The 26,562-nt window shown below is 38.2% G+C and overlaps 1 protein-coding gene across 4 annotated transcripts in view; it reads left to right on the top strand.

Annotated features, from left to right (window-relative positions):
- Positions 1-26,562, top strand: part of LOC148850939 (uncharacterized) — a 44,127-nt gene that overhangs the window by 9,042 nt on the left and 8,523 nt on the right. For all 4 annotated transcript variants that reach the window (XR_016099239.1, XR_016099240.1, XM_088944683.1 and 1 more), the window contains exons 7-12: positions 9,444-9,550; positions 9,700-9,771; positions 14,038-14,089; positions 14,908-15,506; positions 16,920-17,123; positions 17,203-17,323. Coding sequence is in view for 2 of the 4 variants with exons in the window: in XM_088944683.1 (XP_088800809.1) it covers positions 9,444-9,550; positions 9,700-9,771; positions 14,038-14,089; positions 14,908-15,506; positions 16,920-17,123; positions 17,203-17,323 (1,155 nt within the window). In the remaining 2 variants the exon portion in view is untranslated. The remainder of the gene's footprint in view (positions 1-9,443; positions 9,551-9,699; positions 9,772-14,037; positions 14,090-14,907; positions 15,507-16,919; positions 17,124-17,202; positions 17,324-26,562) is intronic.

The raw sequence follows: 26,562 nt of genomic DNA, 5'->3' as shown, positions 1-26,562 counted from the left end.
CTTGCTAAGTAGGATGCTTCTTCAAGTTAATTTTTTTGATGAATGATAATACATTTATTAATTTAGAAGCAGATTTAGAGTGAGTTCATACAACATCCTAGGGAGAGGCGCGAGCTGCAGCCCCTCCTTGAATCTTACAAGTAAACTAGGAAAGAAAAGCAATAATCACAAGTGAGCTCAAAGCAATTCTTCCCTATTTACCCCTTGCTTAGCTAACACCTTTGACAAATTATTTGTTGATCTCCCCACCCAATGTATAGTGACCAATATATTCCTTGTCAACCAACTAAATTTCTTCATTTCATTCTTGTAACGCCACATAGCCTCTTCAAAATTTTTCAACCAACCCACCACCACTTTGGAATCCCCCTCGATTGTGAGGTGTTGTACCCCCAACTAGTTTGCAAATTGCACCCCTTATACAGCAGCTAAAAGTTCTGCCCTGTTGGAGTCCCCAATTCCCAAGGGACCTAAGTAGAGCAACAAAATCTCTCCCTTCTCATTTCTCAAAGCACCCCCCATTTCAGATAATCCTAGATTACCCATGCTACTTCCATCAAAGTTCAACTTTAGTGAGCCTTCGGATGGAGGAGACCAGCTTGTAATTGATTTGTCCTTTAGAGATGAACACCTCACTACTGCTGACCAATTTCTCGAAAGGTCATTAAAGGAGAATTGATGAAAGATTTCCAAGGTCTTCAGCCAAGGTATTGCCCTATTTAACACACAGTCTTTCAATTCTTGTCTGCTCCTTTCCTTTTCTTGAAAAATTCTAATATTTCTTTCTTCCCAAAGAGTCCAAATCAAGGCAATACGAGCACATCTCCACATAATTCTCCCTATTTTTGTAGGCCAATAAAAGGTAGGATGGTTGAAGAGCATGTGAACTTCTGTTGGTAGACTCCAACTACTCACAAACAACGAAAGTAACCAAGCCCAAAGGTCTGCAGAAAAAGGACAAGATATTAATAGGTGGTAACAATCCTTACGGTGAGCTCTACAGAGGATACACCAATTACGATAAATATAGAGGAAAGGTCTTCTCTTTTGTAGGTTATCTAGAGTATTTACTTTCCCATGGAATACTTCCCAACAAAACGCCATAATTTTTTGGGGAACTGGCCTACACCAAATTTCTTTTGACGGAAAGGGTTGGTGAGTAGAAAGTTGAGAGATGGACTTGAAGAAAGAAGCACAAGTGAAGGTTCCATTGGGTCTAGGAGTCCATACCCTCATATCTGGCTTGGAGGGATCCAAACAAACCTGATTAAGACAACCAAGCAAGACAGAAAGAGATTCAATTTCATCATCCCTAAGTCCTCTACGAAACCCAAAATCCCAAGTAGGATCTAAGGGTGTTCCCAAAGGTGAGACAAATTTTGAGACCACATCTTTTTTGTACAAAGAAACAGAAATAGCGAAGGGAACATATCCTTTAAAAGTGTGTTTCCTACCCAAATATCCTCCCAAAGACAGAAAGAGATTCAATTTCATTATCCCTAAGTCCTCTACGAAACCCAAAATCCCAAGTAGGATCTAAGGGTGTTCCCAAAGGTGAGACAAATTTTGAGACCACATCTTTTTTGTACAAAGAAACAGAAATAGCGAAGGGAACATATCCTTTAAAAGTGTGTTTCCTACCCAAATATCCTCCCAAAAATGAGTAGTGTTGCCAGGCTAAACTTCATACCTGATAAAATTGAGGAGTTGAGGAAGGGTGTTGTGAATGGCCTTCCAAGGTGCTGCTAGGTTAACTTGCCTTGGTACACTAGCATCCCATCCATTCTTTAACCTCCCATGAATGCTTCCCACCACCTCATGCCACAAATTCTCTTTCCAATGGTCATCTCCACAACTATTTCCCTAATAGAGCTTGATTTTTTCTAATTACCCTCCCAAGTCCCAAACCCCCCTCTTCTTTACTTCTGCACACAATTTCCCAATTAACCAAGTGATCATTTTTTCCTTGTCTCGGCTCCCATAAGAAATCTCTCGTCAACTTCTCCAGTTTCCTAGCTTCTAACTGGTATCCTAAATACAAACAAAAAATAGGTAGGTAAGTTAGCCAAGGTAGCTCTTATTAGGGTAATTCTCCCTCCTAAAGAGACATAATTCCTCTTCCATGAGGCTAATCTCTTCTCAAACTTTTCTATCACTGGCGTCCAAAATCTACTCTCCCTAGGATTTGCCCCTAAAGGAAGCCCTAAATATGACATAGGCCAAGCAGAGGTGGAACACTCAAGACACTATTGCCTCGACCTCCCCTACCTCCAAATTTATACTTGCTATGTAGCTCTTTTCCAAATTTATTCTCAAATAAGAAATACTTTCAAATCCTTTGATTAGCTCCTTTAGGTTTGCTACATTTTCGCTAAAACCTCCTTCACAAAAGATCATTAGGTCATTTGCAAACTAAAGGTGGGTGATGGGGACTTGGTGTCTCCCTTTTCTCCAACCCCTAATGGCATCTTCATTGTCAGCCTTAGTAATGATCCTACTAATTACATCAGCTACTAAGGTAAAAAGGAAGGGTGAGAGTGGATCCCCTTGCCTGACACCCCTACAAACTGGAAAAAAGTCCCTCAACATACCATTTACCAGAATAGAGTAGTGACAAATACTGATACACCCAAAAGTCCAACTACACCACTTGTCCCCAAATCCACAGTTTCGCATAACCTCTAATAGAAACTCCCAGTCCACCAAATCATAGGCCTTTTCAAGATCCAATTTACAAATGAAACCTCTCTTCCTAGACCTTTTCATTTCCTCCACACACTCTTTTGCAATTAAGATCTGATCTGTTATTTGTCTCCCTTAAATGAAAGTTCCCTGGGTTTCATTGATGAAAGAAGGGATGACTGTTTTGATCCTCAACGAGAGCACTATAGCCAAAATTTTATAGATGCTTGTCACCAGACTAATAGGCCTATAATCTTTTGGGTGGTTGGCATCATTCTTCTTAGGTATCAAGGCCAAAATGGTGGCATTAATTCCAGGGCTTATAATGTGATTGTCTGCAAATTCCTTAAAGATTTCAACTAAATCCTCTTTCAACACCTCCCAATAGTCTTGATAAAAGCCCATTGTAAAGCCATCTGGACCTGGAGCCTTGGATCTATCCATTAGAAAGACAACTTTCTTAATATCTTCTTCCTTGAAATCCCTTTCCAGCCACCTTGCCATTCCATCATCAATTCTTGGCCATTCCACCCTTTCCACGACTTCTCTCTCACTTAAAGGTCTTCTATAAATCGATTTGAAGTGGCCCACAAAATTTCTGGCTATGTCATCCTGGTTGGTAATCACCTCCTCTCCTATCTCTAGCTTGGTCACAGGATTCTTTCTTCGTCTCCCATTTGCCAAATCATGGAAAAATCTAGTGTTCCCATCGCCTTCCTTAATCCACTTGCGTCTAGATTTTTGTCTCCAACTAATTTCTTCCCTCAGTAACACCTCTTCCAAATCCTTTTTCAATTGTCTCCTTAACACTCTATCCTCCTCGATCAACCCATTTTGAGATTCCTTTACATCCAAGTTTTCTATTCGAGAGATTAGGCACAATTTTTGCTCCTCAATTCTACCAAAATGATCTCTATTCCTCTCTTTTATTTTGGCTCTCAACCTTTTTTAATTTCTTATGAAACTTGATCCCTTTCCATCTTACCCCCCTCTCCTCCTCACCCCACCATTCCTTCACTTTTTTCACAAAATCTGGATGGGTAAGCCACATATTTTCGAATCTAAAAGGTTTGGGTCCTGTAGTAAAAAACCCAGTACCTATCTGGATAGGACAATGATTGGAGGAGACCCTGGGTAACTCTCTAGCAACCAAGTTTTCCAAACTATTCTCCCAGGCAAGGTTAAATAAGAACCTGTCCAACTTCGAACACAAAGGGGTTTCCTGAAGGTTGGACCAAGTGTAACTGGCTTGCAGCAGAGGTATTTCCTTCAATTCACATTCTTCAATAAAACCATTAAATTTCCTCATTCTTGTTGTAATTACCTGTTGGGGATTACTGGTTTCATCAGAGAATCTAATGACATTAAAATCCCCGCCCAGGCACCAAGGGCCATCCCATATCCCCTTGATTGCAAATAGTTCCTCCCACATCTCATTCCTCTCTCTATAGGAATTAGGGCCATAAACATTGGTTAAGACCCATACACACCCATCCTCTACATTCTTACACTTAATGGAAACTGAGAATCTGCCTATCAATTCTTTGACTACTTCCACCACATCCTCCCTCCATAGTGTTAGATCATCCCCCCCGAGTCTCCCCAAGAAGGAGACGGGCTCCAATCTAAACCTCTAGACCTCCAAAAACTCCTCACCCATCTCCCATCTAATTCCATCATTTAGTTTTCACAGCTTTAGGACCATTTTCTTCGCCATTTCTAGTCTTCCTGCCACCTGCCTCTTCAATCTCTTCCTCTAGAAACAACAACTCTATGCAAACTTTCTATTTCAAGTAAATCATTGTTGCTTTTCGGAGACAGACTTCCCAAACTCAAAGTTTCGTCTCTATCAGAATTGGCACTACTGTTTTGTTCATTCAACCAATCTTCAAACCCTGCTCCGTTCAAATCACTAGGCTTCAGGTATCTCAAGTTACGCCTATCTGATGAGAGATGGTTCGCCAGGTTGGATGGGACCCACTGTAGAGAGCCTCGAGACTAAGAGTCTTGAGATTTTGCGCCTGAACTGTTTGATCGAAAGGAGGGATTTGGGGTAGAAGAAGATAGATGCTTAATCTAGTCTATCAGCTCATCCCTCCTCTCAGTCACATGCTTACTTAAAGGGTCCCTTGGCCCATCTGTCTTGTAATGGGCCTTGGGCTCAAAAGTTGTAATATAAGAACCTAGCTTTAAAGCCTTTACTTGAGTTGCCTTCTCCGGCCCACCAGAAAAGGGATCCACTCGACTGGGCCTGTTTTCTAAGTCTTTTCCTCCCACGTGACCTCTTAACAAATCATGCCCCCATGTTTTAATGGTCGAACCAGCAACCCTCCTTGTCTGAGGTTGCTGGTTCAGCCCTCTCCCTTTAGACACTGGTATATTTTTGCCTATTTCCCCTGACACCACCTGCGCAAAAGATCTGCCATTTGTCATAGCCTTTTCTTGCTTTCTACAGGTTTGACCTTCCATTTGCCCCAAAGCTATTTGGCTTCCCAAAACTTGTTGGCCCTTTTTAGTGAAACATTCCTTCCCATTTGAATTAACCAATCTCACAAGTCCACGTTATGCTTCTTCTTCCTCCTTCTCCCCTCCTACCATACGGGCCTCCTTCCATAGCCCTGCTTCAATGGAGGATGCTAGCCACATAGAGACAAAACTCCCCTCTGTTCGTACCTCTACCTTTTGTGGAATGTCTTCCGGCTTCACACCACTCAGCAGGATTGCTACTAAGTAAAGATCACCCCAGAAAGCTCCTTTCAAGATTCCCCCACACAATACTGCTATAGACTGCTACTTCTTGTTTCCACAGATGAAAAGGCAAGCCTATTACACACACCACCACACCATCTTCAACAAATAAATCCTTGGAGTTGGATATTGGATTCCATTTAAAGACTGTGAATGATCCGAAATCAGCCTAGACATTGATAGCTGATATTTCCAATTCATTCTCTACTGGATCTAGGAGGGCTTTACAGTTATCGAAGGGGGTTACAATGAAGACACTCTTCAGCTTCAACCTGGTTGCCAGTAAGTCAGCTACCCTTCTCCAATCATTAACCTTTTCCTTGGCTTGTATCACAAACTTACTATCCCACTCCTCTCTCTCTAGACCTCCCACAGTTTTTTTTTTTTGATAATTCTCTAGACCTCCCACCATTCTGCATTGGCCTTTTGTTTTTGCCATGACCACTGGCCCTTGTTCTACCCTGCTGTTGCTGAGATATGCCTTCTCCTCCCTTATGGAGGCTTTTTTATCATTTACTACTCTTTGAGCAACCAGTCAACTTCCCCCCATTCTTGGCTCTGTTTTCCTGCTGGTAGACACACCAGTTGCCTTCGTCCCTTACCAAAAAATTCAGCCAAAGCTATGAAGAAGCCTTTTCTATTCCTCTTACATGCAACAACATATCTTCTCCCTTCTAATGTACTAAAATCCTGCCAGTTTATCTGCTTCCCTTTTTAACAGGCTCCAGCTATAAACTCTCTTAGCCACTCAATCACTTCTAATCCTTCCAGCAATATTGTACCCTTTTTCGCTTCCCTTACCTTCAGGCTTACCTTCCCCTTGATTCTCATCTCTTCGAACAAGAAATTTTTTGCTTCTATCTTCAAGGATCTCCCTCACTGACCTGCCTGCACGAACTCCATTTCTCTAATCTCTTCGAACAGAAACTTTATATTAAGAAAAAGGAACAACAATTACAGGATCCAGGGGGAGAGGTAAACTCTCTTAGCTCTCCCCAAGGAAAAAAAGCATCACAACCAAGCCCACAATGATCAAGCCCTTCCCAACCCCTGTCTGGCTCCCGAGAAGCCAAAGTTTTTGGGACCCGATAATGGAAAAATGTCTTCAAGTTTTTCTTTACTACCAGAACTATCCCATTCTGTATTTACAGGGATATGGTTTGTTTGGTCATAAACTTGACTGCTAGTTTAATACCCCTTTCATCAAACAAAGACATGAAGTAAGAAAGAAAATGAAAAAAATGGATGTAGCTAATTTTGACTTAGCAAAGAAAAAAGGATGCAGCTTTAAAGGGGTTTGTCTGGCTGCTGATGGGGCTCATATTGGAGGGATGTACTCTGCAAATTTTCATAAGTTTCTTTCTTGTATTGTGTGATTTGTTGGTGTATTGTGTATAAGTATTTAGTTTGTTTTGCTTTGGTTTTATGTTGTCTTCAAGATCCATACTGCCATCGTTAATTTTGTTTTGTTTCTCTTTTCTTTTCACTGCTCTCTATTTCTGTTTATACCATGCATTATTATAATATGGCAATTATTATTAGTATTATTGTTATTGTCATTATTGCTGTCATCATCGTTTGTTGTTATATGAGTGCACATCTAAAAATGCATATTGTTGCAGGAGCCAAAGAGCCAAAATTGGAAATTTCTGAATGATTTCAAAGTCACTGGCTAATTTGTTTAGGAATTTGAGTTTTCTTATGGTAGTAGAAATTTTGTAATTCTTTTCCTGGTTCCAGTAGGTCTGGCCACCCCTATAGTGTCTATGTGCATGTTTGTGTGTGTGTGAAGTCAAAACATGGAGATAGGTATCGGAATGATATTGAAGTGATTTTTTTTTTCTGTATATGCACGTGCTGAGTGATTCCCATGCCTTAAGTGATTTTAGGCACCCCTTTGAGTGATTCTAAGTTTTCTCTCTTCTTTCTAATTTTGCAAGCACCCATTGTATTCATCAAAAGATCATGATTTTTTAACTAAAAAAAGTTTGTTCAACCTTTCTAAAGGCCCTGATTTGAGTCAGGCATGCTTTCTTCAAGTTTATGTTTAAATCTGAATTTTCCTGCTTTGACAGTTTTGTACTTTCGTGCCAAACAATGTTAGATTGCTCTCACACTTGGACACCCCCGTAGACTGTATAACCTTTCATCATATCAAATATCATCTCAGAATTCCATCTAGAACCCTAGAATCTATGATTTTTTAAAGTTTTCTCCACATCTTAAGAGTTTATCATTTTGTACAAGAATACTGCAAACCATACCCACCCCTTTCATCTGTCCCGGACAAATTTACATACGGAATTAATTCCAGTCCTAGCCATATTTTCCTAAATTTGAAACATTTCACAACTTTGGGACAAATTTCAATTCTTGCAATTAAGTCTCGAACCTTTCTAACTTAACCAATCCTTTAGTCTTGAAATCATCTTTAGATCCATCCTAACCCTCCTAGGTTCATCCTTCAGTTATTCAACTTGTACATCAAATGGTATCAAAGTAAGCAATCCTACGTCACCTATTAAATCTCTTACTGATTAAAAAGAATAAATAGGGAAACATTGTTCTGGGCACAATTGTAACTATTGTTTTAATTTCAACATTCATGTTTTCTCTGTTGTAGTTTGTGTATTTTCTGTTTGGAGAGGCTGCTCCTCGCGCCTCTAAGGGGATCTTCTTGTATCTATTCATTATTTTAATGGAATTGATGTTATTTATCAAAAAAAAAAAAAGAATAAATAGACTTAACTCATAAAAAACCCTTCAATTGTTGTCAAGGTTACTATGTGTAATCTTTTGAGTATATCATGCACTTCAGCTGTTAGGCTTCCTAATTCATGAGAACTGAGGTGGGAGTTCTTACATATATAGTTTCCTAATCAGACAAGTAGGGAAACCTCCAATTCAGTCCTGCATATATTTCTCGTGTGGAGGAATCCTGTGTGGCTCATCCAATCCATCCATTGAATAGGGACCCTCTGGATTCTCATCCTGTTGTGGTGCTGCCAATATCAGCCCTATACACATCTTTTAATTAGAGTTTTGAGCAACTTAAAATAGGTGTTCAGACAATCAAATTTTTAATTTTAAAGTTCTCCATAAAAGGGGGCTTCTTTGAGTGGAAAGGTATTTTAGTCTGAAATGTATTCCATGTATGAGGTGATGAAAGAAATCCAGAAACTGCTTTCGAGCCCCAAACTAAGTCGCCACATTGAGTTTCCTGGGTTGTTTTGATTTCTTCACCAAACAACCCAACTAGTAAATGACAAAACAAGAGTGGTCTAGAGACAACTAGATTTCTGGTAAATAAGATTATCATATAGGAAACTTCAGTTTAGCATGAAGTAGAATGCTTAATAGAATTGCAGGAGAGGCGGTAAACAACACTTATATATGCTTTTCTTTTGTGGACTAGTTAATTGTTTATGCACTGTTGTCAACATTTTGGTTTTGATTATTTCTTTTTAAATAATTTAGCTTCCAGTAAATTGGTGGATAGTTGATACAAACTAAAATGAAACATGCCCCTCTGGCTGATGTTAAGTTGATCTCCAAGCTGTTTTAATACTTTTTAGATGATTTCTCCCTTTTATTTTCCCCCCAAAAAGGTAATTTCTATTGTACTGGAAATTTTTGGTGCCTTAAAACTTTAACCAAATCTGAAACCCACATGTATTTCAATGAATACTAGTTGATTGGTTACTAATTGGATGATGCATACCACACCAGTTGATTGCTTGTCAGCTTTTTGGGTGCCATACCTCTTTGGTGGCATGTTCAAACTCAAAAAAAAAAATTCTTATTTGACATTATTGAGACTGTTATCCACATTGACACTTAACAAAATTCTTCCCGTTTTGTTAATGTACATCTCACAATCATAGATATTCTACTTCTACATGTTTTCTTTACCTTCTATTGCAATTACTACTTTTGACAATTTTTGGACTCTAGTTGTTTACCCTTTTCTCTTTTTAGTATTTCTTAATTTTATTTTGCCCTTTAATTTGCAGTCATGGGTTTCACTTGAATACCATCAAATAGATAGCAGTATCTCACGTGGATATCAGCAAAAAATGGTGGCACGAGAAAGTTCTCCAATACAATTCTCTATGAACTCGTATGTCCTTTCATTAACTGATTAGGATAGAAATGCTTGGTATTATGTGTCAATTTGAGCTGTGGTCTTATTATTTTTATGTCTATTTGTTCAGAAGACATTGGTTATGCTAACCAGTTTGAATTTTTAAATTCCTATTGTGATTTAAGGTATGACTATCTCAACTCTTTATGTCCTGGAACATCTAGCAACAACAACAGAGTCAAGGGTCCTTCAAGAAGGTAAGTCATTCTGGTTATTGGTTATTGTGTATTGGTTCTAGTGGAATATCGCACGTATGAGATGCTGTAATAAAACCTCATTGTGTTCAATCTGGATTGTATAATCTATCGAGCTCTTTTTTTATTGGAAATGTATGTATTATATTATCAGCTAACAGTAGAGCTTCCTTTTGGTTGGAGATGTATCAATGATTGCATTTCTTAATTTTGCAGTAATGAAATTAACCTTTCCAATAAAAAAATGTCAATGATTGCACAATTGTATGTAGTAGGAAGGAGTTAGGAAGATTGAGAGTATTGGGAGTGGGTAGTAGGTTGGGGCTTAGAAACTCAGGCTTGTTGAGGAAATGGCTATGGAGATTCCCAATTGAGTTGGATAAGTTTTGGCATAATGTAGTGGATAGCATCCATGGGTTGCATCTTGCATGCTAATATTTGGGATGCTGGTTTAAATGCAAGAGCCTCTTTCTTCTCTCAATTTTTTTTTATTAGTAAAATATTTTTTTATTAATCAATAAATATCCATTGATACAAGCATCCCTTAAAGAGGCACGAGGTGCTAGCTCTCCCAACAAACAGAAAAGTTACACATGACAGCCATTACTGCTTTGCTCCCCATTTTTGTGTCATTTTCATTCTGATGTTTAATCTACAGATAGAACTATGTTTTGGGAAGGCTTGTGATGGGGGAGAAAGCCTCTTCCTTGTCTCAGTTTACTTCTTTGATTAATGGAATTTCATGGGACTTGGGTTTTAGGAGGGGCCTTAGGGATTGTAAAACATGTACTGTAACCTGATTGCAGAATTTGATTTGTTAACTCCATAGTGACAGTGACCCCATTTTTAGAGTCTTGTCTCATCCCACCCCCTCCCAAACCTTGCAGACTTTTTCAATGAATGAAGTTTGGAGTAGGTTGGTGCCACCCAAAATTAAGACCTTCTATTGAGAGGTTTACCACCAAGAATACACATGTGAAATGCTTCAAAGAAGAAAACCTTCTTGATGCTTGTCTCCATATATCTTCTTTCTTTGTAATGTCTGTTTGCCACCTATCGATCTCTTGCCAATTTGTTGTTAGCATTAGGGAGTGGTTCTATGCTCTTTTTGGGTGCAGGTGGTATGCTCTAGCAGATTTGGAATCTTTTCTCAGAGGCTCCTTTTTTCCTCATTCTTCTCTTCTTCCTTAGACATTTGGGCTTTGTAGTTTGGTGTGTTTCCCCCTGTTTTGTTGTTTACGTTTACCTTTTCTGTACCTTGTTCTTCTTTATTGAATATTAATTATTTTGAAAAAGGTAAGGTATTGTATTAAACCACTAAAAGAAAGAAGATGTACAATCAGCCCCAATTCCCTGTACAATGAGAAAATTGTACTTAAGGAAACCCCAAAATCTCAAAACACAACTACTAAGCCTTTAGGCATTTACAGATTTAAAAAGAAACTGTATGCCTAGATTTAAAAAGTGAGTGATTAGCCAACCATGAATACAGCATGCCCATTTTTATTTATTTATTGAATAAATTTTATTTTTTACTTATCTTCAATATAAAGATCAACCAGATACCCTACTAAATATCATGCCCCCGCACACACATGCGTGGCAGGTCCTTAGCGATACAAGAGATGGATTGATGTTCTTGTATTCTTCTTCTTTTTCCCCGACATCTTTTTTCTTGTTAATATCTCATCTCTTGTCACTTCATTTTTATTCATTGCATTCTTTCTTGATCCGGCGTTCTGAATGTTTTTTCTTTCTCCTATGTCTTCTTGTTGAAATCGCAATTCAACATTATTACAATTTAGCCAGCTGTATTTCATCTTTCTTTCTTAATTTCTACTTCTAAGTATTTCTTCTTATTCTAAATTCCTATATGCTGCTGCATATCAATTGCTCTGCCATCTTATGGTATCCTGAGTGTGCACTGCAAGTTGATTTGCTGCTCCTCACATTTTTGGATAAAACAAACGAGGAAGTCACTATTTATGTTCGTCATCATCATCATCAACATCATCCATGCCTTATCCCAATTATATGGGGTCGGCTACATGAACTCACTATTTATGGTGCCAACTCCAAATAGCTCTGGGATAAGGTCTACTTGAAGCTTGACTTCTGCACTGATTTTTTTTTCTTTTTTGATAATTCCTCTGGACTGAGTATGTTCAGATGGATTATCGTTTCTGATAAAAAAAGGGGCAAATTTCTTAAACTACCCTCACTGTTTAGCTAATTGACTATGGTGGCGTTTGATAAATCTGAAATTTCAGATCTGAAAAGTTAAAAATATATATATATTGTCTGAAATCTGAAAAGAAGCATAGGTGCTTTTCTACTTTCTAGAGGCTTTGAATTCATAAGTTTGTTTTTGTTGGATCAACCCTTTACCATCTGAAATTTACTGATTTTACTATTTTACCCCTAAAACATACTATTTGGAATGTCGAGTTCAATTTGCATTATCTCATAAAAAAATTTCAACCTCAAAATATTATTGAAACAATACAAATAAAAAATAATAAAATAATAGTTAAAAATTACTAATTAATAAATGAAACGATTAAAATAAAAAATAATGACTACAAAAATATTAAAATAAATAATAATTTACACAAATAAAAATTAAAATAATTTTTAAAAATTACTAGTTAATAAAAATAATTAATAATTAATAATTAATAAATAACACAAGTAAAATTAATAAAAAATAATTAGTGTTTAATGAAAATATTAAACTAATTAGTAATTAGTAATTGGTAAAAATAATTTATAATAATAATATTTATTATTATTATTATTATTATTATTATTATTATTATTATTATTATTATTATTATTATTGTTATTGTTGTTGTTGTTGTTGTTGTTGTTGTTGTTGTTGTTGTTGTTGTTGTTGTTGTTGTTACTCATTGAACTGCTGCTACAACATTAATAAATAACACAAGTAAAATAAAAAAAAATAGGGTTTAATAAAAATATTAAAATAATTAATAATTAGTAAAAATAATTCATAATTAATAATTATTATTATTATTATTACTCATCGAACTGCCACTGTAAGTTGCAGCTGCAGTGGCGGGAAGACAGGAGAGAGAGAGAGAGAGAGAGAGAGAGAGAGGAGAGAGAGAGAACATATTCAGTCCCTCCCCTGACATGATTTGAAGTCTGAACAATTGTCATAAGCATTCTTCCCTGACATACTCAGTCCCTCCCGTCTTCGCTGTCATAAGCATGCCACCCTGACATGATTTGAAGTCTGAACAATTGTCGTGCGACCCACCAACTCTGTTTTTATTCGGTGCAGCAATCTTGCTGGTATCGTTTCTCGGAGACTCTCTCACTCTCTTTCTTTCTCCCCCCTCCCATGTGACTCCTCCTCCCTCCTCCCTCCTCTGAAAAGCCGGATCTGAAAATCAGTGTAGAATTCCCGCTCACAGGTGGTGATTCTTGTCTAGCTTACAGAAGAGGGACGAAGGGTCTCTCTCTCCTGTGTGTCTCCTCCTCCCTCCTTTGAAATGCTGGATCTGAAAACTGGCGTAACATTCCTGCTGACGGGCAGTGATTCTTGCCTGCTTTACAGAAGAGGGGCAAAGGGTAATATTGCGTTTTAGAAAAATTTTATACGTCACGTGGTGTCACATGTGTATGGATCTTGATGGAACATTAATGGACACTAATGACAGGGGTAGAGCTAGTCAATTGTTAGAAACTGTAGGGGTGGTTTAAGACAATAGTTCAATAGTAAGGGTAAAGTTAGTCAATTAGCTAAACAGTAAGGGTGGTTTACGAAATTTGCCCAAAAAATGTTGTTCAGATGGATTCTCAAATCAGCTTGTGGTTGACAGACAGTCTTGTTAGAGGTCTGGTTATGACAAGTTGCTTATTGGGGGACTGCTTTACTGGAAGTTCTTTTCCTTTATTTTTCCTTGCTCCTTTTGGATGGACTTTCATTTTGGTTTCTGTGTCCCTATCTGAGGTTGTTTTGACCCTTTGCTTTCTTTCTGGTGTATGTGCTTGTAATCTTCATTTTTTTTTCTTATTTTTGTAAAACTTGTGCATCTGACTTTGATCTTCTTTAGTTTCATTACCCTTTTAGTAAGCTGGTAATTATGTTGCAGCTCATGTCAGTTTGTTAGCATTTTGCTCATGATAAAATTGCAGATGTTGGAGATATTGACTTCAAATGTCTCCTATGCTTCTTCCACCCAATTATTTCTGTTATCCTTCTATGGTTCAGAATATGTCTCAAGTGAATGGGTTTTGCTACAGGTTCTTGCTTTCATTGCCACTGGAGGAGAGGTTCAAAATATTCCTTTCCAAGGTTTGTAATCACTTGGAATTCACTACAGATATGTATTTTATGCTTGTGCCAGAAATGATAGTTGACGTATTTGTAGCTGCTGTGGTTCGTGTTTCTGGCAAGTGAATTATTTGGTGAAATTTGTTATTATTTCTTGTATATAGAGCATTGTACATTTTGGTTTTCTTATGAAACTGCGACGTTCATCATCATCATATGGGGTCAGCACTATTTAAATTATTAGTGCTTAAATCATTTCTTACTACTACCTACCCATGTTCTTTTTGGTCTACCCCAAGCTCTTCTAGCCCATTCAATGTGTAACAAACCACTTCTTCTAACTAGTGCAGTTGGTCTTCTATGCACGTGCCCAAACCATCTTAATCTAGTCTCTCTCATTTTATCACCTATTGTAGCTACTCTAGGTTCCTATGAATAACTTCATTCCTAATCCTATCCTTTCCAGTTTTTCCATTTATCCATTTTTGCATTCACATTTCTGCCACATTCATTTTCTGGACATCTAACAATGTTTAAATCTCTGCCTTTCCTTTCTCTTAGCTTTGCTAGTTTATACATTACTTTTTTTTCTCTCTTTAGTGCCTATTTTATGGTAAAGCTCATCATAAGCCTTACATTTAACTTCATTCACAAGTAGTTATTCTAATTAGTGCTGGTACTTGTTAAAAAAGTTTTTCCCATTGTTCTGATTCTCATGTTGTTTATCTTACTATGACTAATTGAACTTCAAATCTTCCACTAGGCATCTTCTCTATTAATATTGCTTGACCTGGTATTCTGGTTATCCTTTTATCCTGATCACTGTTTCCTCATTATAGGGCACTCAAGTGTATCGCTTCACTGCCCTTAAGCACTTTGCCCCTGATAAATCCGATGAAGATCTTTTAGCAGTCCTTCAGGGATATGCTGATTTAGTACAGGGATTGTGGGTCACAAAAAGTGCTTTGTTATGTGAAGGAGTTCAAGCTTTAGCTAGAGACCATGTTCTTCTTTGTTTTAGCAAGGGGCCACTAATCAGCTATGAAAAGCTAAATGAGACAGGACTTTCCAGAGATATTTTGAAGCGTGTTTTGAATTCATTGGCTATTGAAAGGCCTTCTTTCAAAGACTGGAAATTTAAAGAGCCTACAGATATGTTGTTTACAAAAAATTTCCCAGATATAGTGAGGGAACAACAACACCGTTGGGAAATTCGAGAAAAGAAGATCAAAGACTTAATGCACCGACCTGTGAAAGGTGGAGCCACAATGAAGCAAAATATAACTAATAGACCTAGAACTTCTTCTAATGCTGATCAAAGTGCAAAGGTCAATGTCAATGGAACACTTGGCTGTGGGACAGTAACCATGTCAGATGAAACTCGCGAAGCTCTGCCAAAGGCTCTGCGGGAACTTTTTCGTATTCACAAGGTTTGCAGGTAAAGTTTATAGTAGTCTTCTGTCTAATGTGTTTATTCGTCATCATCAAGTCTTATGCCATTCCGTTCTGTCTAATGTGTTTATTACCTAGTGAATTTGAAACTTCTATAATTGTTGATTAATTTTACTCTCTTCATCTTACTTTCCTATGCCTTGAAATCACGTGGTGATGTTCTGTTAATAGCTGAAAGCTGTTCTGGAGAATACTCGTTACTTGGAATAGTATTTTCATGCATGTAAATTGTATAATTTGAACTTGGGCGCAGACTTTGGACTATTCATTGAATCAGAGTTTTGCACTTTTATCTAGCCCTAAAGAAGCCTCCATGAGTTTCTTTATATATTTATTTTTCTGCATCTGGCTGCTACTTTTGCATGGTCTCAATCCTATTTCCGTCGATTGCATAAACTTTGTCTATTTAAAATCATCTCCAAGATATGGAGCTACTACCATGGTGTTTTGCTAGAAGCAGACAAATCTTGGGCCAGCTTCTAAGTGTGTGAAGATCTGAATATGTCAGGAAAAAAGCAGTTTCTTTTGCGAACTGGATTTATAAAGGCATATGATTATGTGGGATTGGTCTTTCCTTTTCATGAGATACAAATTTGGATTTGGTTCTAGATGGAAAACAAATGAGAATGTGCTGAGTTGATGCAGGACAAGGAGAGAGTCCTATGGTGCACATATTGGGTAAAGAAAGGATTAAGGATCTGAGTTATTAGAGAAAAAAAGGTTTAGTTATGAAGTAGGTAAGAAAAATATAGGATAGGGAGATAACAAAAGAAGATATCACACCTTAGTAGAATATAGAAGGAAAAGAGGACACATGTAAAAAAAAAAACTCAATTCAGTGCTTGTTCCAAAAAAAAGATTAGCTACTAATATGGTTGTGAAGGTGACACCTAGGCAACCAAGTGCTCATGGGGAGTTGCTTCGCGTATGCACCTAACTTTTTTGTACAAAGTGTTATATAATATTTTTATAATTTTCTTTTCTAAGATTATAATAATAGGATGGACATTATTACACTAAGTTATTCATTTTGTGGTTTTATGTACTAGTTTCTGTTTGTTAGGGTTTAATCAACAAAATGTTAGTTTATGCCATCTTGAACCCTTGAAGGCATCAAAACTGAACTGATGGATGAGGAAGAACTTAAAATTTTATCTAATCAACATATTCTTATTCTTCATTTCTTCTTCTTCCACTGTTCTTATCTTTTCCTAGGAAGGGGCAGGGGGTACCAAAATAGTGATCTTAATCAGACAAGTGGCTCTTTTATCTGATACAATATGGCTGATCAAGTTTAGTTCACATAATTAATATTTAAAGAGTAATGATTTCATACAAGTTCTACTCATGAATTATATTGGGATCTACCATTAACCTGATATATGTTGTATACTGGCAGCTTACAGTTGATTTGCCAAGGTCTGCGGGATCTGGCTGTTTCAAAAAATAATAAGGCACATGCTAGAGCTGCAGTAGCTGCAGCACAAGGTGTTTCTGCCCCTCTACCCGAGCTCCAGGCTGTCATAAATCAAGTTGCAATAAATGTCCATGGTGTCTATGTTCTAAAGTCATCAGAGGAGCATCCAGAACTTGATCCATTGAGGTAGTTTTCATCAATTATTCACCTACGTGTTAGAAAATGAATTCATCCTAATATTTGATCTTAGACTTATCCATTGCAGGAATGTTGTTATTAATCTATTCTGTGCCAAGGGACCTAATGCAAGCCTGAAAAGGGAAGAAATTTTTGAAGCTGCCAAGATTGCACTTGAAAGGACCATCACACCTAATGAATTGATGAAGGTCTGAGAGAAAACTACTTACTCTTCTTAACATATTCTTTTCTATTTAAGTTGACATCTACTTTATTTTTATGAGGAAAAGACTACTTATTTTATCCAATATATTTGCAATATTGGGTTATCTGGATATTATGATTTTGTTATTGAAATAGTTTTAAATTAAACAATGAATTACTTTAAATTCCAGGATTAGACATTCTTTCTCAATGTAAATTCAAGTTGAATATAAGAAACCATCAAGAAACTTGAGCTAGGCCCTGTTTGCTTTTTGGGAACTTGCTTACCCAAGTAATTGCACTTACCCGGGTAAGTATTTCTAAGTAAGTGCATTTATCCATGTTCTTTTGTTTCCCAGGTAAATAAGACAATGACTGTTTTAGTCATAAAAGGGCACAATTAAAAGGGACAATTTTGTCCCATCCAAATGTTGGCAACTTCCCCCATGTGGGAAAGTTAGCTTACCCACTTGGGACTTGGGAGATGGGTATTACTTACCCGGGTAAGTGATACCCAGGGAAAATAAATTTTCTGTGGACCCTACATAAATCTGAAAAAAGAACATGTGTATCTTGGTCAATGGGAACCAAAATCCCATTGACCTACTTTCCCCCCCTCAAAATCCAAAAAAAAAAATGAATGGGCCCCTAATTTAACCAGAAAATGCCACATCACCAGCTCAACAAAACCTTCTGCTAGATACCAGAAAATGCCATTTGACCAGTCATCCTCTCACGATTGCATTTGATTCAATCTCAAACCTACTAATCTATTAATTGTTGATTTGGTCAAACAACCAGAAGTTGAATTCTTGAATTGTTTGAACCCATTCATCAGGAAATGGTTCAGTGATCAGCAAAATATTAAAACCCATTAGAGAACAGCAACAGGAAGTGTTAAAATCTGAGGTGAAACTGTATAGTTGAAGCTGGAACAAGGAACAACCCCACTTTTAGGGCTGAAATCTCCATTTCTACAAACATGATATGAGGCTTATATAGCTGCCTCCAAGCAAAGTGATGCCCTAACACTCATTTTGACAGAAATACCCCCACTAAAGTGACTCACATGACTCAACTTAAAGATAAAAGACTAGGACACTAACAAGCAACAATAAGTCCATATAAAGTTACATAGCTCAAGAAAATAAGAAGCAATGCTGAATAGCTAACGTGGCCTCCCCAGGAACCCACTGCTAGCAAGGTCACATGTGTGCCCTACATGCTTCTACATCATTCAGACTGTTACTTTACTTTTCCCCTTTGAATAAATATAAAAAAAAACTCCATTCATGTTGAGTTATCTTAAATATTAAAAAAATGGTATTCAGGTTCAGGTATTAACTAAGGAGCAGGTCAATAAACAAGAAGGGTGTTTAGTGTAAGGAGGAAGATGAGGAGGGGGTGGTAGCAAATAAATGAAAGCAGCTAATCCACCTGGGGTGGGGTTGGGGGAAACTTACAGTTACATTGTTGAGATGGTTGGTGATGGACAAATAGAGAGGCAATACTGTTTGGTGAGCCACCACTTAATCCCTTTCATTCTCCTCGAAAGGTTTATTGGTCTTTGGCTCTACCTTTTATTTGGGGCTTTTGAGCGCATATTATGGTGTGTATCACAGTTCGGACTATACAACCTAGATGGTTGAACACTTTTTTTTATATTTGGAGAAATGGGTAATGTATTAAAGGAACAAAAGATTTACAAACCCTGCTAAAAAGAAACTGAAGCAGGGGAAAGAAAAACAAAAACTGATTACATATCTGAACTAGTTACAAAAAGATTTCTATGATAAAAAAAAGAACTGAAAGGTATATCCTTTATCTGTCTATTCATTGCAGGCCAGGAATAGATTCTTCCCCATAAGCTTTTTAGAATTGTATCCTTCTGAATTGCACTTGTTTTCAAAGATTCTCCTATTTTTCTTTCCAACCAAATAGACCAAATTACTGCTGCCGGGATCACTTCCCACAGAACTTTCCCTCTCTTGAACAGACCCTCAAGCTGCCAACACTCCAACAATGAGATCAGGTCTTTTGGGAAACAGAAATTAATTTCAAACAGCCACAAAGCTTTTCCCCATTGAACTGCCAATTGGAGGAAAACCATCCTCCTGTTCAGTTTTAAAACAGAGATAAAATGATATTGATAAAAAAACATACTGATAAGATGATGCAGCATTCATAGTTTTACAGCTTATACTGTCAAAAGGAATTTCCTCTGGTGCCGGGTGCCCGGTTACTACTAAAATCTTTCTTGGAAATCTGAATAAACTTTTTTTATTGGCAACTGCTCACTTTATAAATTGACGATTAAAGAATAAAAAATATGTACGATGTGGGAGGTGCCAAGCACCCCAAAAACCCCAAGATAACATAACTGTCTTGCCCAATTCATTTTAGTTTTACAAGCCTGTGGATCAATAGTCTCTAGTATTAAGCTCTAATACAATCGCTCCTTGTCCACCCCTTGCTTTGCTAGAGAATCTGCAATACCATTTTCTGCCCTTTGGGGGAACCTAAAAAAGGCTTCCTCTTATGACAAATATTTGTTCTTGCATGTACACCTTTGAGAATTAGATTACCATTAGGAGGTGAAATGAACTTTTCTGAAAATGCTTAGTTTATTTTATTTAGGAGCTAAACTTGTTGAATGACCATCCTCTTTTTAAGTTTTTGCTTTACTGGCCGCCACTTAAAGGGCAGACTTGTAATTAGCATAATTGATTAAGATTACTAAAGGATTAGTGAAGGAAGAGATGTATCCATTGAACTTTCCTCTCCTTTCTCCATCTTCTTCTATTCTACTGTAACCTTCTTTTCTCTCTCACTTTTCTTATTTTTTTATCAGTTTTATATCAGATTTGAAGGGCGGATTCACATCTTGGTACAAGAGCAGCTCTTCCTCCTCTTTTCTTTTTCTTTTTCTTCCCATACACCCTTCGATTAGAAGAGTCTATGGAGAGATAAGTTGCTGATCAATCAGAGGACTATTTGCCTAGTTGGTAGAGGGTTTGGAGAGTTAGAACCTGGCAAAAAAATTGCCAGGAATTGAAGCTGTAGTTTTTTTGCCCAAAGCCTTATCCGACTAGAGAGATTTCAAGTTACAGGTTAAGGAGAAGGATTGGGTGTGGTGCTCAGGGCTTGGGAGGTGTAGTTTGATCCCCATAAGTGTGTGGTTGAGATTTAAAGAAGGTTTGGAAGCTCTAGTAGGAGTGGCTACTTCTCTCTTCCTCCCCCGACAACTGGGTGTAGTGAAACCCTAGTTTTTGAATCTCCAAGTACTGTACTGACCTCAGTTAGGTCGTGTTTGAGTTTCTCACAGGACTCAACCCTAAGTTCGACATTACTAGACAGATCATCCTGGCCAAAGATGAGGTCACTCTTGCTCAAGCATATGCCATGGTAAAGTAGTGAAGAGAGTAGGCGGCAAGTATAATTACAGGGACCACCTACAGAACACTTTACACATGCTGGAATAAAGCCTTAGGGACCAATTGAGAAGAAGGAAGTAATATGTGAATACTGCAAGTGACCATGCTTTTCAAACTCTGCCTTACTAAGACCATTGCTTTAAGAAACTGAATAACAACACCTAAGAAAGCTGAATGCAAGTGACCATTGCAGCTGGAATTGTCTTCCACATTAGATTCCCTCTCTTACTAAGACCTTTCAGCTTCCAGGAACACAAGTGATCCTTAACTAATCTCGGCCAGACCCAGTTAGCACCCAAAGCTTTAAGAAAATGCAGCCAAATCTGTAGAGAAAATGGACAATGAAGACAAAGGTGCTCCATAGATTCTTCAGCGCTCCCACAAAGCACACAACTTGCATCCAGAATTGGAATACCCCTTCTCAACAAGTTAGACCTGGAAAGACATTTATCAAGGGTCATCGTCCAGACCAGAAAGTTGGCTTTTGAAGGGCTCAGAGGGTTCCAAATCTGCCCAGCAGGAAACTCAGAACCTCCCACATTATCTAACTTATCAGCCATAGATTTCACAGAAAACACCCCATCCGGCTTCCATTTCCAGCACCACAAATCCTCCCCCAGCACATCAATCTTCTGAACAAGAAGCAGACATCAGCTCCAAGAAATCATCCAATTCCCAATCAAACAAATTCCTCCTTAAGTGAGGGGACCAAGACACTGAATTCTCATTCAATGATAAGTAATCAGCCACAGTAGCCTCCTGATTGACTGCACATCTGAAAAGGTGAGGGAAGGAACTAGCAAGGGGGTTATCTAAACACCATTTGTCTTTCCAGAATTTTGTTCTGTCTCCTTTGTCCACACACACTGAAATCCCTTCCCCAAAAATAAGAAAGTACCTCATAATTCCTTTCCAGAGAATTGCCTCGATTTGGAGGGGGATCTCTCGTTCTCCAATTTCCCTAATCAACTCCATATTTTTCAGCAATGAGAGATCTCCACCACACATTCCTTTCAACTGAGAACCTCCAAATCCATTTGCATAAGAGAGCATAGTTAAAATTCTTCAATTTCCTAATTCCTAGACCGCCTTCCGCTTTAGGAAGACAAACTTGGTCCCAATTAACTAGATGGACCTTATTGTCGTCCCAACCTCTCCAAAGGAAATTTCTCTGAAGTTGTTCCAACCTTTTAGCCACACCAACCGGGATAGGGATACGGGATAAAAAATAAGTTGGAAAATTTGAAAGTGTACTTTCGATCAAGGTTACCCTTCCACCAAAAGAAAGGTATTTTGCTTTCCAAGATGCTAGCTTTCTCTCCGTTCTCTCAATGACAGGATCCCAGATCGAGGAAGAGTGCCAGTTAGCCCCCAAAGGGAGACCCTAATACTTCACAGGAAGATAATCAATCTTATATGCCAAGACCTCAACACATTCCTCTAAATTATCAGCTGGCCCCACTGGTATGATAGAGCTTTTGTTCAAGTTCACCTTCAGACCAGACACCACTTCAAAACATATTAAAATACCAAAGATGAGATTCAATTGGGACGGAGAAGCATCCAAGAAGCACATTGTATCATCAGCAAACTAGAGATTATTAACCTTTTCTCCCCCCGGGCAGATAGCAAAGCCTTCCCAACTCCCATCATCAGCTGTCCTTTTACAAAACAGGGTCAGAATTTCCATTACACATATGAAAAGCAAAGGAGACAGAGGGTCCCCCTGCCTCAGCCCCCTAAAACTATCAAAAAAACCTGCCGATTGGCCATTGATCAACATTGAGAACTTAGGAGAGGAAGTACAAACTTTAATCCAATTCCTCCACTTCTGCCCAAAATTCATATGGTGCAGGACTGAGTCAATACACCTCCAGTTAACATGATCGTACGCCTTCTCAATGTCCAACTTGCAAATTAAACCCGAGACTCCCTCTCTTCTTCTTGAGTGAATTAATTCATTAGCAATGAGGACTGAATCAAGCATCTATTTACCAGGAACAAAGGCACTTTGATTGTTAGAGATGACACTTTCAATCACTTCTTTCATTCTCTCAGCTAGGACTTTAGCCAAAATCTTATAAAGAAGATATCCCTTGTTGATGGGTCTTTTGCTCCCCATCTCTGGCAAAGGAGATATCAAGGCCTTTGGCACACTTGTTTTATCATATGTTCTTCATGTCCCCAAGCATAATACCAACCTTTTATCTATTAGTAGCTTGACTAAATCTAGGAACTATAGCATAAACTTTTTTCCTACCCATTGTGTTTTCGATACCTGAAATCCTAGAGGATGATTGGGAGTGGTCATGAGGCGAATGGAATATACTTGCTGGACACACCTGATAGGAGTCTTGGACCACCTAATGGAGTTTCTTTGGAGCCTGTTTTGTCAATCTATTAATAGAGACATGTTGTGTCATTTATGGTTTGGTCATTTACCTTTTCTTGCCTTGAGTCATTTGTTTCCTGATATGTTTAAGGGAGTGTTTTTATTGAGTCTTCATTGTGAGTCTTGTGAATTTGCAAAGCATTATAGACATTCTTATTAAGCAATAAAAGATCTATTTTTCCCTTTCATATTGTGCATTCTGATGTGCGGGGGCCATATCGTTTGCCTACTATGGGGGGTTACAAGTATTTTATCCTCTTCATTTATGATTATTCTCGCTATACTTGGATTTGTCTCATGAGATCATGGGATTAAGTACCAACTATTGTGCAAAATTTTCATGAATTTATCCTTACCCAATTTAACACCCAGACTAAGATATTCCGATCTGATAATGCTAGGGAATATTTTGAGAAGAACTTCTCATCCTACTTTGAGACCTTTGGGGTTATTCATTAGAATTCTTGTTCCTACACTCCACAATAGAATGGATTAGCAGAAAGGAAGAACCGCAATGTGGCTGAGGCTGCTAGATGCCTCCTTTTCACATCTCATGTTCCTATTAAATTTTTGGGGGATGTTGTCCTTATTGCCACTTTTTTAATGTATGCCTTCCTGGGCTCTGAGTTTCAAGGCCCAGTTTAGCCTTCTCTTTTTGGATGAGGATCTCTTTTCTCTTCCTCTCCGAGTTTTTTGGGTGCACCTGCTATGTACATGTTCATAATCATCAGAGACACAAATTTGAGCCTAAGGCACATAAGTGCATTTTTCTAGGATATGCCTCTACACAAAAGGGATATTGTTGTTTTGATCGAGTTCGTGGCACACACTTTGTCTCTAAGGATGTCACATTTGTTGAGTCTATTCCTTTCTTTGGTATTCCTCATAAGGGGGAGCATCCTTAGAAACCATTTGCTATGTCTCCAGTTGCTCCTCTTCAAGTTCCTTTTAAGTCTTTTGTTAAGTCATCTTCTTTTGTTGCTTCTCCTTCCACTGTGTCTACCTCACATGTTCCTGCACCCCTTCCTCCCCTAGCTTATCCTCCAATATTTTCCTCACATCCTGTTCTCCAAAGGTAGTACCAAAGACAAAAATTCTGGCATGGGCAAGTTGTTTCCATTCCTTCATCAGAGCCTCTTGCACCTCCCATCACTACTAAGGTAACAGGTCAGCCTTCCTCGGACCCACATGCTACCTTCCTAGACCTTGACCTTCCTATTGCCCTTCGCAAAGGCAAGCAGAAGTGTACAACACATTGTATCTCTCAACATTTGTCCTACAACCTTCTATCCCCTACCTATTATTCTTTTCTTGCCTCTGTTTCTACCCGTGTGATTCCCAAGTTTGTACCAGAAGCCTTTATCCAAACCTGAATGGAGGGATGTTATGATGATTGATTTAGATGCTTTGCATAAGAACCATGCTTGGGATATTGTGGACTTGCTTAAAGGGAAGGAACCAGTGGGTTGTAAATGGGTATTCACTATCAAATATCATTCTGATGGCACTATTGAGAGGTTTAAGGCTCAGTTGGTTGCTAAGGGTTACACTCAAATGTATGGTATTGATTACCTTGAGACTTTTGCTCATGTGGCTAAAATGACTTTAGTTCGAGTTTTTTTGTCTCTAGCTGTTACTTTTGATTGGCCCCTAAACTAATTTGATGTTAAAATGCCTTCTTGAATGGAGACCTATATGGAGAGGTTTATATGTCTTTACCTACAGGGGTGTATGGAAAGGAAATGCAAGGGAAAGTGTGTAAATTGAAGAAGTCTCTTTATGGTCTCAAGCAGTCCCCTAGAGCCTGGTTTGAGAGATTCAGAGTTGTCCTTGTTTCTTTTGGTTTTACACAGACTCAATCTGACCATACTTCGTTTGTGAAGAGAAGTAATTCTTTAGTGACCTTTCTGATTATTTATGTTGATGACATTGTGGTTATACTTTTCCAAAAAAAAAAAAACGTACTCAAGCTTACAGCAAACTGGGGGGTACAACTTGGGTACCTGATTTGAAGACTCTCCAATTCTCAACCCAGCCTGCCCAAATTGAACCCCTTTGACAATCTCACTATGGAATGGTAACTCTGTTTATTTTTCCTGGTAACTTTAAGCTTTATTTATTTTTTATCAGCAGTAACTTAAGCTTTATTGATATGAATAAAAGAATAGTTACAAAGAAAATTCAGGCTAGCAAGGCTGCCTGATCTGTAGACATGATTCAGTGTAGTTACATCAAGCGGACCCCACTGGCCCCCAAAGAGTCCCTCTATTAACCCCCCATTTTCCCAATGCATCTGCCATTGCATTGGTAGATCTGTGCACCCTTTTAGCCTTGATGTTTACATCTCTGCATATTGACTTGATTTATTTCATCACATCCCGTACTGCCACAACACTAAATCCCTTTGTCATAGGCATTTGGTAACTACTTTTGAATTGCTACCTACTTCCAAGTTTCTGTAATTGAGAGATCTTGCCAGTTCTAATCCTTGAAGGGCTGCTGTAAGTTTAGCCTTAGTGGATCTGCTAAGTTCGATAGAGCAAGAGTATACTGCTATAATGAGGAGATTGAGGGAGATTTAGAATTTAATGGTAGAGGGGATAGGAGGAAGGGCCTAAAGAGGAGATTATGGCCTTTTCATGGGTTTTTTTGCTATTTTGTCCCAATGAAAATTATTAGCTGGAATGTAAGAGGGTTAGGGAGTGCAAGAAAGAGAATGATGATCAAAGACCTACTCCGAAGGTAAAAACCCGATATTGTGCTATTACAAGAATCCAAAATGATGGAATTAGATGGGAGATGGGTGAGGAGTTTTTGGAGGTCTAGAGGTTTAGGTCGAAGCTCGTCTCCTAATTGGGAAGCCTCGGGGGGGATCGTAACTATGGAGGGAGGATGTGGTGGAAGTAGTGGAAGAATTGATAGGCAGATTCTCAGTTTCCATTAAATGTAAGAATGTAGAGAATGGGTGTGTATGGGTCTTTAACCAATGTTTATGGCCCTAATTCCTATAGAGAGAGGAATGAGATGTGGGAGGAACTATATGCAATCAAGGGGCTATGGGATGGCCCTTGGTGCCTAGGAGGGGATTTTAATGTCATTAGATTCTCTGATGAAACCAGTAATCCCCAACAGGTAATTACAACAAGCATGAGGAAATTTAGTGGTTTTATTGAAGAATGTGAATTGAAGGAAATACCTCTGCTGCAAGCCAGTTACACTTGGTCCAACCTTCAGGAAACCCCCTTTTTGTTCGAAGTTGGACAGGTTCTTATTTAACCTTGCCTGAGAGAATAGTTTAGAAAACTTGGTTGCTAGAGCGTTACCCAGGGTCACCTCCACCTCCGATCATTGTCCTTTAGGAAACACCTTTAAAGGATATGTTCCCTTCGCTATTTTTGTTTCTTTGTACAAAAAAGAG

The sequence above is a fragment of the Nelumbo lutea genome, chromosome 5 (genome assembly GCF_056320005.1).
Source record: "Nelumbo lutea isolate HS-2025 chromosome 5, American lotus-T2T, whole genome shotgun sequence".
Lineage (NCBI taxonomy): Eukaryota > Viridiplantae > Streptophyta > Magnoliopsida > Proteales > Nelumbonaceae > Nelumbo > Nelumbo lutea.
This window is presented reverse-complemented; position numbering and strand designations above follow the sequence as displayed.